The sequence below is a fragment of the Phalacrocorax aristotelis genome, unplaced genomic scaffold (genome assembly GCF_949628215.1).
Source record: "Phalacrocorax aristotelis unplaced genomic scaffold, bGulAri2.1 scaffold_191, whole genome shotgun sequence".
Taxonomy (NCBI): domain Eukaryota; kingdom Metazoa; phylum Chordata; class Aves; order Suliformes; family Phalacrocoracidae; genus Phalacrocorax; species Phalacrocorax aristotelis.
The window spans coordinates 54323-66904 of NW_027441255.1; the positions used below are offsets into that span (position 1 = coordinate 54323).

A 12582-nucleotide genomic window follows, 5' to 3' on the forward strand; every position below is an offset into this window, starting at 1 on the left:
GTCCTTCCCAGGTAAAAGCAAATTGGTCTCGATCACACTCCTGGAGTGGAACCATAAAAAACATGTCCTTCACATCAATGGTTGCTAAGATAGGGTGGGCCTGTTCTTGAATGGCTGCAAGTAATTCGGCTATGTTGGGTACAGCCGCAGTCAGGGGGCCAGTGTTTGCATTCAGTCGCCGATAGTCAATGGTCAGGCGCCATTTTCCATTAGGGTTGCATACTGGCCACACTGGTGAATTGTACGGGGAGTGAGTAAACACTAAAATTCCCTGCTGTTTGAGATCCTCAGTTACTGGGGCTATCCCTTCCCTGGCTCCTAGCAGCAACGGACAGGGTTTTACGTTGGTAATCTTGGAGGGGGGAAGGCCAGGTGCCGTTTGCAATAGGCGCACCTCCGCCCAAGATGTTTCAGTTAATTGCCTGACCTGGGGGATGCCAAAAGACCACGAGTTCCCCTGGGTGTCATGCCACTGCCTTCCCTTCAACGCAGCCATGCCTAAAATGTTTGTCTGAAAAGGTCCTATGGCTACCATGGTATTGATGGGGGCTTCCTCTCCTGGGAACCATAGTGTCACTGAACTCATAGGCATTGACTGTGTCTTTCCCAGAGCATTTAAGATAATTAGATTTCTAGATGGGATAGAGATCCCGCACCGTTCTGCTTCGGTCTGCATCAGTGCGGTGATTTGTGGCCCAGTATCAATTAGAAAAATTACCGGTCTTTTCCTTGGTCCTACAGCTACTGTGACTAATAAATCCCCTCTTAGATTCAAGGTGAGTTGTCTTACAAACATCCATCCTCCGCTCCTCTCCTCACCTTTGGGGAACGGAGGGTCTAGTTTTCCGCCTTTTCCCTAGTCAGCTCCCCCTCAAGATCTATCAGGGGTGGAGCAGCGGCAACTACTCCGAGAGTGGCCTTCTTCCCTGACCATTTCTGTACAAGTTTTTCCAATTTTGGGGTCGGGAGTCCATCCATCAGGTCTCGAGGAATGCCCTTCTGAAGCCCTAGATGCCATAAGCCCTGTCGACTTAGGGGTCTCTCTCTCCCGGGATGATTGTTGCGGAGTGGCCTCAAATCCTGGCCCTTCCCAATTGACAGCTGCCGATTGTTAACTTGCTCTGCAGACCGTACAACCCTTGTTTCGGTTTTTTGGAACGATCCACCATCAGGGCCATATTTTCTCCCAAAATTAATTAATTCCTGCGCTACCTCCCTCCACGTCCACACTTTCCTTCCCAACCGCCAATGGTCAGGGGTTATTATCCCTTCCAGAGTGGCCGCAGTTCTTTCTCCTTCGGAATTATTTTGAATTCTCCCCTGTAATTGGATCCCAGTGGGTTTCAGGGAGTCAGGGAGTCCCCGGATCAGGGGAGTCATCCTCCCTGGGTCTACAGGCATCATCATCGGGGAACTCTGGTGGGGCTTGAGCTCCCGATCATACATCTTTTGGAGACAGGCTGCTTTCTGCACGCTTTCCACTAGTTGATCCACCGTACCTGTTATGGCAAGGGGATCTCCCCTCTCCAAAGGGTTCAGCCCTCCGGCCCAATACGCAGCCCTCTGGGTTAATGACCATGGGGCTCGGCGATTACCTGTAGTTAAGAACACACCTGGACCCCAATAGCCTTCTGCTTCTTTCTCCGACAACAAAATTCCATCCCCCCCTGCTGACAGGGACACTCTCCACACATATTCTGTCTCCGATTCCTTCGGAGTTCTTGCAAAGTCTTTTTTCAACTTTGCTACTTCGGTTGCTGTAAATGGGACTTCTTTGGTGAGAACTTGAGGACGGTCATCGTTATTGTCCTCATACAAGTACTCTGTTTTAAAGAGTGGATACATGTGAGGGAAGCTTTCTACAGTTTCCCTTGCCCTCTGCAAGACTCCCTGAGGGTAAACTTGCCGTACCCCTTTCTCTGAAAGTTTCACCTCTACCTCTGCCAGTGTATCTGCTTCCCTCAAAAGCTGATCCCTCAATTCTTCCTTCAGTATGGCATTTTGATTTCTCTCCTCCTGCAACAATCGCTTGTTTCCCTCCAATTGTTCCTGCAGTGACTTTATGACCACCTGCAGTGAGTCTATTGTGACATCGGCTTGACAAAGCCTCCGTTTCCTCTCTTCCACCGCTGCTGACAGACTCGCTCCCAGGACTGCGCAAATTACAGCTTTTCCTTTCCCCGGTCTAACCCTAGCTTCCTTCTACACTACCCTTATCCTGCCTACTACACTCTGCGGTTGAAACCAATGTTTTTTCACCCAATCTTGTCCCCGGGGTGAGGGGCGAGATTGGTGCACCTCCAAAAGATGGTACAGCCGGTGAAGAGACAAAATCGTGGGCGTTAACTGCCTTCTGAGTGGCCATTTTACCTAACACAAAGGGGCTTTATGGTCCTGAGAGGGTCACACCTTAATGCTGCTATCCCCTTTTCCCCTTTTCGCCCTCAGGAGGTCACACCGGGAAACCAAGCCCTCCGCAGAGCCGTCACCTTTGAGCAATCTCCAAAAGGGAGACCACCCGCCTGCAGTCAGCAGCCCTTCCAGGATGCTCTGGGTACGCGTGGTGACACTCTTTGGCTGCTTATCCTTGAGGAAGCGAGCCTGTTGCCTAACTTGGAGCAGCCGAAGGGTGCTCCCGCTGCCCTTCCACGCCTCCCCAGGTGCCAGAGACAAGACACTAAAGGCGCAAAATAAAGCTTCCGAACAAAAGCCGGTTTTAGCGCTTTAGAGCATCGCCGGGACAGGCCGTCCCACCACTACCCCCGGCGACAGCCAAGGCCGGGGTCCTTGGGAGCCCGCAAAGGCCGTGCTACGGGACCAGAAGCCAGGCAGCACCAGGGGGCGTGTCGTTGCGCCGAGAGGCCGGGGCCAGCAGCACCGGGGGCGGGGCAAGCCGCCGAGGGGGCGTGGCTGTCAGCACCAGGGGGCGGGCCGTGTCGCCGAGGGGGCAGGCCCAGCAGCACCGGGGGGCGCGGCAGAGCCGTCACTATTCGAGTGACAGCGCGGCCCGCCGATAGGAAGCGGGGGCGGGGCCGCAGGCGCGGCGGGAGGGGGACCTAGTCGGCTGCAGCCAATAGGCGCGGGGCGCGCCCCTGCAGCCGGCGGGGCGGGCAGCACGTGGAGCGGCAGCATGGCGGCGGCGGGCAGCTGTAGGGCCAAAGCCCCACGCGGGGCGGCGGGACGGCGGCGGCCGCGGGTGGCGGTGAGGGCCGGGCCGGGCGGAGGGGGCTGCAGAGTGACTGTCCCTGCGAGGTCGCTCTGGTCGGTGTCCGTGTCCCGTCCCGTCCGATTCCATCCCTGGAGTCACCCTGGTTCAGTCCTCAGGTCCTGGGCGCCGAGAGGAGGTCGCGGGCGGCGGCCGTCTGGTCCGTCGACGAGGAGGTGTCCAGCGACACTGAGCCGGAGAGGTACGAGCCGCGCCGCGGGGGGAAGCCGGTGCCGGTGCCGGTGCTCACGCCTGTCCCCGCAGCCCGTCGTTGGGACGGCGGCGGCGGCGGGAGGCGGCGGTAGTGGAGGAGACGCCGCAGGAGAAGAAGCTGCGCCTGGCCAAGCTGTACCTGGAGGAGCTCCGCCAGCATGGTGAGTGCCGCCCGGTGCCGGTACCCCGGTGGGGCAGAGGGGCGTGCAGCCCTCGGTGCTGAGCCCGGCCCTCATGCCCCGCGTCGCCACAGAGGAGGAGCGGGCGGCGGCAGAGGAGGAGGAGGAGACGCATCCGGCGGATCTCATCGGCGACCGGCTGAAGGAGGACGTGGTGAGCAGCGGGGCAGGCGCGTCCCCCCAGTCCCGGCAGCGGCGGCGGGCTCTGCCCCGCTCCCGCGGGACCGGGGCCACCTCCACTGAGCCTCCTGCTTCTTGCCCAGCTGGAGCAGAAGGGTCGGCTGCAGCGCCTGGTCGCCAAAGACGTAAGTGCCCAGCGCTGGGGGCGCCGGGGGCTGCCAGGCTCTAAGTGCCGGCTTTGGGGGGCACTCGGGCACAGCCAGGGCCAGCACCCTGAGTTACTGTGCTGGCTCCGGGACCAGGGCCCTCCTTCTGCCCAGGGTGCCGGGGGTTGGTGCCCTGGAGGAGGGAGGGTGCTGTGCTTGGGTACTCCCATGCCGGGGGAAGGGACCGAGGGAGGCCCAGCTCACATCCCGCTCTCCCTGCGGGTGCAGCCTCCAGATCCAGCCAGCATTCGAGTGCTGCGGGGGCACCAGCTGCCCGTCACCTGCCTGGTCATCTCTCCAGATGACAGGTTCATCTTTTCGGCTTCCAAGGACGGCTCCCTCATCAAATGCAAGTGTTCCCTTGGGGCCGCGACTGGCTGTTCCCCCAGCCTGAACCCTGCAGGGAGGGACCCTGCAGCAGCAGGAGCGTGGGTGCCTGTGGAGGTGGCTGGGCCCCTGCCCCTTCCAGGGATGTGCACGTGCATCGTTTTGGGCTCTGTGGGAGGCTCGTTGGCGCTTCCCAATATGTTGGGAGGTTCCCAGGGCATGACGGCGATGCCTTTCCCGTAGGGGAGGTGGAGAGCGGGAAGAGGCCGTGCGTGGTGCCCAGGGGGAAGAAGGGCACCGAGGAGCGGCACATGGGGCATGCATCCCACGTCCTCTGCATGGCCATCTCATCAGATGGCAAGTACCTGGTACGGGAGAGGGGCCTGGTGCTGCCATGTATGTTGCGGAGGGGTGCTGGTGGGGAGTGCATCTCCTCCTGGGGTCCTGCGGAGAGCGGTATCTCGTGCCCAGGTGTACTTTGCTGGCTTCAAGCAGCCCCTACCTCCGCTGGAGCCAAGAAGGCGTCCCTGGGACCCCCCAAAGCACATGGGGTGGGAGCATAGGCTGGGATGTGTGGTGGGTCCTCGTGGGGCAGGTCTTGGGTATCCCCTGTGTTCTGCCAGGCTACGGGAGACAGGAACAAGCTGATCATGGTCTGGGACACCGCCACCTGCAAGCGCCTGCACATCTTCACTGGGCACCGCGATGCCGTCTCGGTGAGTCGGGGGCATTGGCTGCGACGCCTGCAGGGCCAGGCAGCACTGTCCTCCCCGGTGCCCCTCACCACTCCCCCTATGTCCGGCTGTCCGTCCGCAGGGCCTGTCCTTCCGGAAGGGCACGCACCAGCTGTACAGTGCCTCCCATGACCGCTGCGTCAAGGTCTGGAACGTGGCGGAGAACGCAGACATGGAGACCCTGTAAGAGCCTGGGGACACACACACCCCACTGAGCCTCCCTCACCTGGGGAAAGAAATGTGGCGGTGGGCTGTGCCTGCCGCAGCTCTTTGCCACCTCCCCTCCAGGTTCGGGCACCAGGATGTCATCACGGGGCTGGACAGCCTGAGCCGTGAGTGCTGTGTGACGGCGGCGGGACGGGACGGCACCATGCGGCTCTGGAAGATCCCCGAGGAGTCACAGCTCGTGTTTTATGGGCACCAGTAGGTCTGGGGCGGGAGAGGGGGTTGTGGGCAAGTGGGTCCGGCTGGGGCAGTGGTGTGAGGGTGCCAAGCATCACCAGAAGCCTGCTGGCATACTGGAGACACTGATGTCCCAGTGAGCCCTTGTCTCCTTGTGCTGGTTTTGGCTGAGACGGGGTTAATTCTTCTCACTGTGGGGGTCAGCTACCTTTCCAGCTTCCTGCGCTCTGCCGCGTGGCGGGGGGTGGGGGGGGGGGTTGGGAGGGGCAGGGCCATGGTGGGGGCAGCTGACCCCGACTGGCCAATGGCATGTTCATTCCATACCATGTGACACCATGACCAGTATTCGGCGGTTCGTTCCCCTCCCCCCTCCCTTCCCCTCCCCCGGGGCTTTGCGCCTCTCGTTGTTCTCCTTTACATTGCATTTCTGTTGTTGTTTCTTTTAATTTTAATTATTAAACTGTTCTTATCCCAACCCGCGAGCGTTACCCTTCTGATTCTCTCCCCCATCTACCGGTGGGGGAGTGAGCGAGCGACCGTGTGGGGCTGAGCTGCCGCTAAACCACGACAGTCTTTTCTGGTGCCCAACGTGGGGCTCAAGGGTTGGAGATAACAACAGCTGCTGGTCACAGCACCATGTTCTCATTTTTGCAGTTGGTGTTAAAGATTGGTGTTGGTTTGTTTAGTCTGCTGTGTTCTGCTGTGATTAGTAACGTTTTGCCTACAAGATTTGTTATACAAACACTCATTTTCAGCTCTATCTGGTATTTGGGGTTTTTGCTGAAACTGTTACTGTACTTTGGATACCACCTTGTTGAGGCAATTAGCAATGATACCTCCTCCTCGGAGAGATTTTATGTGGAGGAAATACAGAATAGTACCTTTGCAGCTTTGTTCTATGATGTCTCTGCCTCTATTACAAGAACCCTTTTGTATCTTGAACACCCTTGGCTGGTTAAGGTGCGCTTATTGTTAGTTTTTGGGCATGTTGTTTTGGTTTTGACTAAGCAACTTAAGAATATCACCCAGAAATCTGCCCCAAGGCTTGATAGTTACGAATGGCAGGGCATGTGGGATAGCATGGGCAAATACCTAGGGCAGTGGGCACCCCCAGTGTTTTGGAGTTTCACCCCCGAACAAGTGCAGAATCCTAAAAAACTAGTAGAATATTTGGAGAAAGTATGTTGTTACGCTGGGAACTCCAGAGAGACACAGATAACTGCAACGTGCTGGGGCCTGGCCCATGCATACGGAGCCCTGCTCAACAGTATTCAGTGCTCCCAAGGGGAAGAGAATGTCTCTGGATTGAAATGCAAAGTGACTGGCACTGTAGTCACTCCAGCCCTGAGGACAGGCACTGCAGCCACTCAAACCCCCATGACAAGTACTGGAGCTGGCTCAGAGAATCAACCCGTGCCAGTATCAGTTGCCCCCATACACAAGACGAAATATTGGAAGCGGACGTCAACTCCTTTAGAACGGGATGATGAAAAAGCAGGGCCGTCACGGGGAGAGGAGGGAGAAGTCATAAATGAAATAGAGACCACCCGATCCTGTTGCGAGATATGCGAAAAGATTATCGCCTTCGTTCAGGTGAGGACATTGTCACCTGGCTGCTCCGATGCTGGGATAATGGGGCCAGTAGCCTGGAACTAGAGGGAAAAGAAGCCAAACAACTGGGATCCCTTTCTGGGGAAGGGGGCGTTGACAAAGCAATGGGGAAAAAAACACAAGCCCTTAGCCTCTGGAGGCGACTCCTGTCCGGAGTGAAGGAAAGGTATCCCTTTGAAGAAGATGTTACATATTGCCCAGGAAAATGGACAACTATGGAGAAAGGCATCCAGTATCGAAGGGAATTAGCTGTGTTTGAGGTGATTTATGGGATCCCAAGAGCTAACTGTATTGGAGGCCGAAGTGAGCCTAACTGGGAATGAGTGGCAGAAGCACCCCATTGTGACTGGCCCCGAGGCTCCGTGCATCCTTGGCATAGACTACCTCAGGAGAGGGTATTTCAAGGACCCAGAAGGGTACAGGTGGGCTTCTGGTGTAGCTGCCTTGGAGACGGAGGAAACTAAACAGCTGTCGACCTTGCCTGGCCTCTCGAAGGACCCTTCTGTTGTGGGGTTGCTGAAGGTCAAAGGACAACAGGTGCCGATCGCCACCACAACAGTGCACCGGCGGCAACATCGCACCAACAGAGACTCTCTGATCCCCATCCGTAAACTCATTCACCAACTGAGGAGCCAAGGAGTCATCAGTAAGACCCACTCACCCTTTAACAGTCCCATATGGCCAGTGCGGAAGTCTAACGGAGAGTGGAGGCTAACAGTAGACTATCGTGGCCTGAATGAAGTCACTCCACCGTTGAGTGCTGCTGTGCCAGACCTGCTAGAACTTCAACACAAACGGGAGTCAAAGGCAGCCAAGTGGTATGCCACAATTGATATTGCTAATGCATTCTTCTCAATCCCTCTGGCAGCAGAGTGCAGGCCACAGTTTGCTTTCACATGGAGGGGCGTCCAGTACACCTGGAATCGACTGCCCCAGGGGTGGAAACACAGTCCTACCATTTGCCATGGACTGATTCAGACTGTACTGGAACAGGGAGAAGCTCCTGAACACCTTCAATACATTGATGACATCATCGTGTGGGGCAACACAGCAGAAGTTTTTGAGAAAGGAGAGAAAATAGTCCAAATCCTTCTGAAGGCTGGTTTTGCCATAAAACAAAGTAAGGTGAAGGGACCCGCACAAGGGATCCAGTTCTTAGGAATCAAATGGCAAGATGGTCATCGTCAGATCCCCAAGGATGTGACCAACAAGATAGCAGCCATGTCTCCACCAACTAGCAAAAAGGAAACACAAGCTTTCTTGGGCGTTGTGGGTTTTTGGAGAACGCATATTCCAAATTACAGTATGATCGTAAGCCCTCTCTATCAAGTGACCTGGAAAAAAGAATGATTTCAAATGGGGCCCTGAGCAATGACAAGCCTTTGAACAGATTAAACGAGAAATAGTTCATGCAGTAGCTCTTGGGCCAGTTCGGGCAGGACAAGATGTAAAAAATGTGCTCTACACCGCAGCCGGGGAGAATAGCCCTACCTGGAGCCTCTGGCAGAAAGCACATGGGGAGACCTGGGGTCGACCCCTAGGGTTTTGGAGTCAGGGATACAGAGGGTCCGAAGCCCGCTATACTCCAACTGAAAAAGAGATATTGGCAGCATATGAAGGGGTTCGAGCTGCTTCAGAAGTGGTTGGTACTGAGGCACAGTTGCTCCTGGCACCCCGACTGCCAGTGCTGGGCTGGATGTTCAAAGGAAGCGTCCCCTCTACACACCATGCAACTGGTGCTACGTGGAGTAAATGGGTTGCACTGATCACCCAGCGGGCTTGAGTAGGAAACCCCCGTCGCCCGGGAATCTTGGAAGTGATTATGGACTGGCCAGAAGGCAAAGATTTTGGACTATCACCAGAGGAGGAGGTGACACGTGCTGAAGAAGCCCCACTGTATAACAAACTGCCAGAAGATGAGAAGCAATATGCCCTGTTCACTGATGGGTCCTGTCGCCTTGTGGGAAAGCACCGGAGATGGAAGGCTGCTGTATGGAGCCCTACACGACAAGTAGCAGAAACTGCTGAAGGAGAAGGTGAATCGAGCCAGTTTGCAGAGGTAAAGGCCATCCAGCTGGCCTTAGACATTGCTGAACGGGAAAAGTGGCCAGTGCTCTGTCTCTGTACTGACTCCTGGATGGTGGCCAAATGCCCTGTGGGGCTGGCTGCAGCAGTGGAAGCAAAGCAACTGGCAGCGTAGAGGCAAACCCATCCGGGTAGAGAACCTGGTTGTAAAGGTACGTCATGTGGATGCTCACGTCCCCAAGAGTCGGGCCACTGAAGAACATTGGTACAACCAGCAGGTAGATCAGGCTGCCAAGATTGAAGTGGCTGAGGTGGATCTGGACTGGCAACATAAGGGTGAACTATTTCTAGCTCGGTGGGCCCATGACACCTCAGGCCATCAAGGGAGAGATGCAACATACAGGTGGGCTCGTGATCGAGGGGTGGACTTGACCATGGACGCTATTGCGCAGGTTATCCACGAATGTGACACATGCGCTGCAATCAAGCAAGCGAAGCGGGTAAAGCCTCTGTGGTATGGGGGACGATGGCTGAAATATAAACATGGGGAGGCCTGGCAAATTGACTATACCACGCTCCCACAGACCCGCCAAGGCAAGCGCCATGTGCTTACAATGGTAGAAACAACGACTGGCTGGCTGGAAACATATCCTGTCCCCCACGCCACTGCCCGGAACACTATCCTGGGTCTCGAAAAACACGTCCTGTGGCGACATGGCACCCCAGAGACAACTGAGCCAGACAACGGGACTCATTTCCGAAATAGCCTCATAGACACCTGGGCCAAAGAGCACGGCATTGAGTGGGTGTATCACATCCCCTATCACGCACCAGCCTCTGGGAAAATTGAACGGTACAATGGACTGTTAAAAACTACACTGAGAGCAATGGGGGGTGGGACATTCAGGCACTGGGATACACGTTTAGCAAAAGCCATGTGGTTAGTCAACACGAGGGGATCTGCCAGTCGAGCTGGCCCTGCCCGGTCAGAAATCCTACATACTGTGGAAGGGGATAGAGTCCCTGTAGTGCACGCAACAAGTATGCTGGGCAAAACAGTCTGGGTTCTTCCCGCCTCAGGCAAAGGCAAACCTTTGTTCGTGGCATTGCTTTTGCTCGAGGACCTGGGCGCACTTGGTGGGTGATACGGGAGGATGGAGAAATCCGATGTGTGCCTCAAGGGGATTTGATTTTGGGTGAAAACAGCCAATGAACTGAATGGCACAATGTGAACTGCTAGATAATATTGTCTGTCACCTCTGTGTTGTATCAATGATATCAGAGTACGAGCCTCCCAATCCATGGAATATAGACTGTGAAACAAGCAAAGTGCAGCAGTGACGGAACGATGACTGACTCGGTATGCAGCAACCCGACGCCACACACATCATCTCTCCCACCCTGAAAGACTGATACGACAGATGGAGCCCAGTGTCATGGACTGGGTGAACTCAATGGACATTTTAATGGACATTTTACAGGGAAGGTCCATGAACTAAGGGAATGATGTCTGTGTATTATGTTAAAGGATGGGAAGGGGAAGGGTGGTGGTTGGTAAGGTTGTATTGCATCGTATGGGACCTGGGCATGGTGTAAATGGTATGGAATAAGGGGTGGAGAATGTGCTGGTTTTGGCTGAGACGGGGTTAATTCTCCTCACTGTGGGGGTCGGCTACCTTTCCAGCTTCCCGCGCTCTGCCGTGTGGTGGTGGTGGGGGGGCTGGGAGGGGCAGGGCCATGGTGGGGGCAGCTGACCCCGACTGGCCAATGGCATGTTCATTCCATACCATGTGACACCATGACCAGTATTCGGCGGTTCGTTCCCCTCCCCCCTCCCTTCCCCTCCCCCGGGGCTTTGCGCCTCTTGTTGTTCTCCTTTACATTGCATTTCTGTTGTTGTTTCTTTTAATTTTAATCATTAAACTGTTCTTATCCCAACCCGCGAGCGTTACCCTTCTGATTCTCTCCCCCATCTACCGGTGGGGGAGTGAGCGAGCGACTGTGTGGGGCTGAGCTGCCGGCTAAACCACGACACTCCTAAGCAGGATCCCAAAGCACGCTTGTAACTGATGGTAGTTGCCCCTTCTCTTTGTAGGGGCTCCATTGATTGTATCCAGCTCATCGGCGAGGAGCACGTGGTGTCGGGTGCCGATGACGGGTGAGCACGGGGCCGCGACAGTGCCTGGGGTAGGTAGGCAAAGCCCCCTCCTGCAACCCCCTCATGCCTCCCCTCCCTGGTAGGTCTGTAGCCCTGTGGGGGCTGGCGAAGAAGAAGCCGCTGGCGCTGGCCCGGCAGGCGCACGGCATGCAGGACGCCCAGGGCCTGCAGCAGCCGTACTGCATCTTGGCGGTGGCTGCCCTGCGCAACAGTGACCTCCTGGCTACAGGTGTGGGGCAGCTGCTTTGGAGCAAGGGTTTGGGGGTGCAGGGGGTCTGTCCTGCCCCTGCCCCTGCCCCTGCCCCAGGTTGGGGTGCATGGCAGTCTCCTCTCTCTACCCTAGGCTCCCACAGTGCTAGTGTGAAGCTCTGGAAGTGCAGTGAGGGATTTTGGAAGCTGGAGCCCCTCTGGGCTATCCCGTTGGTATGGGTCAGGAGGTTGGGGATGCTGGAGCTGGGCTGGGGGTGTCTCTCGGCGGGTTCTCCCCTCCCTGGGCAGCAGGAGGAGGCTGCGCGAGCCTCTCGCCCTGCCCTGTCCCCTCCAGGTGGGTTTTGTCAACAGCCTCGAGTTCTCGGCAGCCGGTGACTTCCTGGTGGCCGGCCTCGGGCAGGAGCACCGGTACCGTCCCCCTTCCCCAGCGCTGGCTGGGGGCACAGCCTCCACTGCCTCGAGGGCTCGGTGGAGGGTGACCCCCATCTCTCTCATCTGCAGGCTTGGCCGGTGGTGGAGAATCAAAGAAGCCAAAAACAGCATCTGCATCATCCCCCTGAAGCGGAGGGCTACAGCCCCCAGCTCCCATGTCCCTGACAGCTCCTAGCCCGCTGGCCCCGGAGCCGCTGCACCTGGGTCATGAAACCCTTGTCCCTGGTGCTGCGCCCCATGTCCTTCGTGCAACCACCCTCCTGGGGCCGGCAGCGCTGGAGCGGGGGATGGCGCGTGGCCCCCTGACCCTGCTGGCACCCATATCATGCTGCGGCTCTGCCCTCTGTGAGGGTCTGCCCCCTTCCCTCAGCTTTGGCCAGACCCGAGCTCTGGAGGACTCTGTTTTAAATAAAAAATAAAAAAAAAAGAACAACACAAAACCCAAACCAAACCAAATCCACTTTATTCACCTAAATTACCATGTCTAATGCCCCACGGCTCCTGCCGCCCTGGCCTGCCCCGCTACCTCCTCCTGCCCGTCCCCTGGCACCGACCTGTCTGCCCACCCACCTCGGCGCTGGCCCCGCCGGGCCCGGGGGCCCCACCTCGGCTCCTACGGCGCGGCGGGGCCCTGTGCCCCGGGGAGGGGAGCGAGGAGCCCCGTCCCACCCCGCCCCCCCCGCCCGGTGCCAGCAGGTGGAACCCTCCAGGCGCGTGGCAACCAGTATGCGCGCGGCGGGGCCCTGTGCCCCGGGGAGGG

The 12582-nt window shown here is 57.1% G+C and overlaps 2 protein-coding genes across 2 annotated transcripts; one reads left to right on the forward strand and one right to left on the reverse strand.

Moving 5' to 3' along the window:
- Window positions 1-825: 825 nt before the first annotated feature.
- LOC142051191 (uncharacterized) lies at window positions 826-3132 on the reverse strand. Its single transcript, XM_075080378.1, is given in 2 exon segments — window positions 826-2370; window positions 3118-3132. Coding segments are annotated over 2 exon segments (1548 nt in total). The 3' UTR covers window positions 826-837.
- Window positions 3131-12515, forward strand: LOC142051192 (U3 small nucleolar RNA-interacting protein 2-like). The gene is made up of 14 exons (XM_075080379.1): window positions 3131-3149; window positions 3400-3579; window positions 3672-3751; window positions 3861-3902; window positions 4152-4272; window positions 4494-4618; window positions 4874-4966; window positions 5067-5167; window positions 5273-5407; window positions 11118-11180; window positions 11264-11409; window positions 11524-11603; window positions 11725-11798; window positions 11892-12515. Exons 1-14 carry the CDS (start codon window positions 3131-3133, stop codon window positions 11995-11997), a joined length of 1365 nt encoding a protein of 454 aa, XP_074936480.1. The 3' UTR covers window positions 11998-12515.
- The last annotated feature ends 67 nt before the right edge of the window (window positions 12516-12582 follow it).

Coding starts and splice junctions, on each gene's coding strand:
- LOC142051192 (XM_075080379.1), top strand. Junction 3,752..3,860: donor ACCGGCTGAAGGAGGACGTG/GTGAGCAGCGGG, acceptor CTTCTTGCCCAG/CTGGAGCAGAAGGGTCGGCT. Junction 5,408..11,117: donor CTCGTGTTTTATGGGCACCA/GTAGGTCTGGGG, acceptor TTCTCTTTGTAG/GGGCTCCATTGATTGTATCC.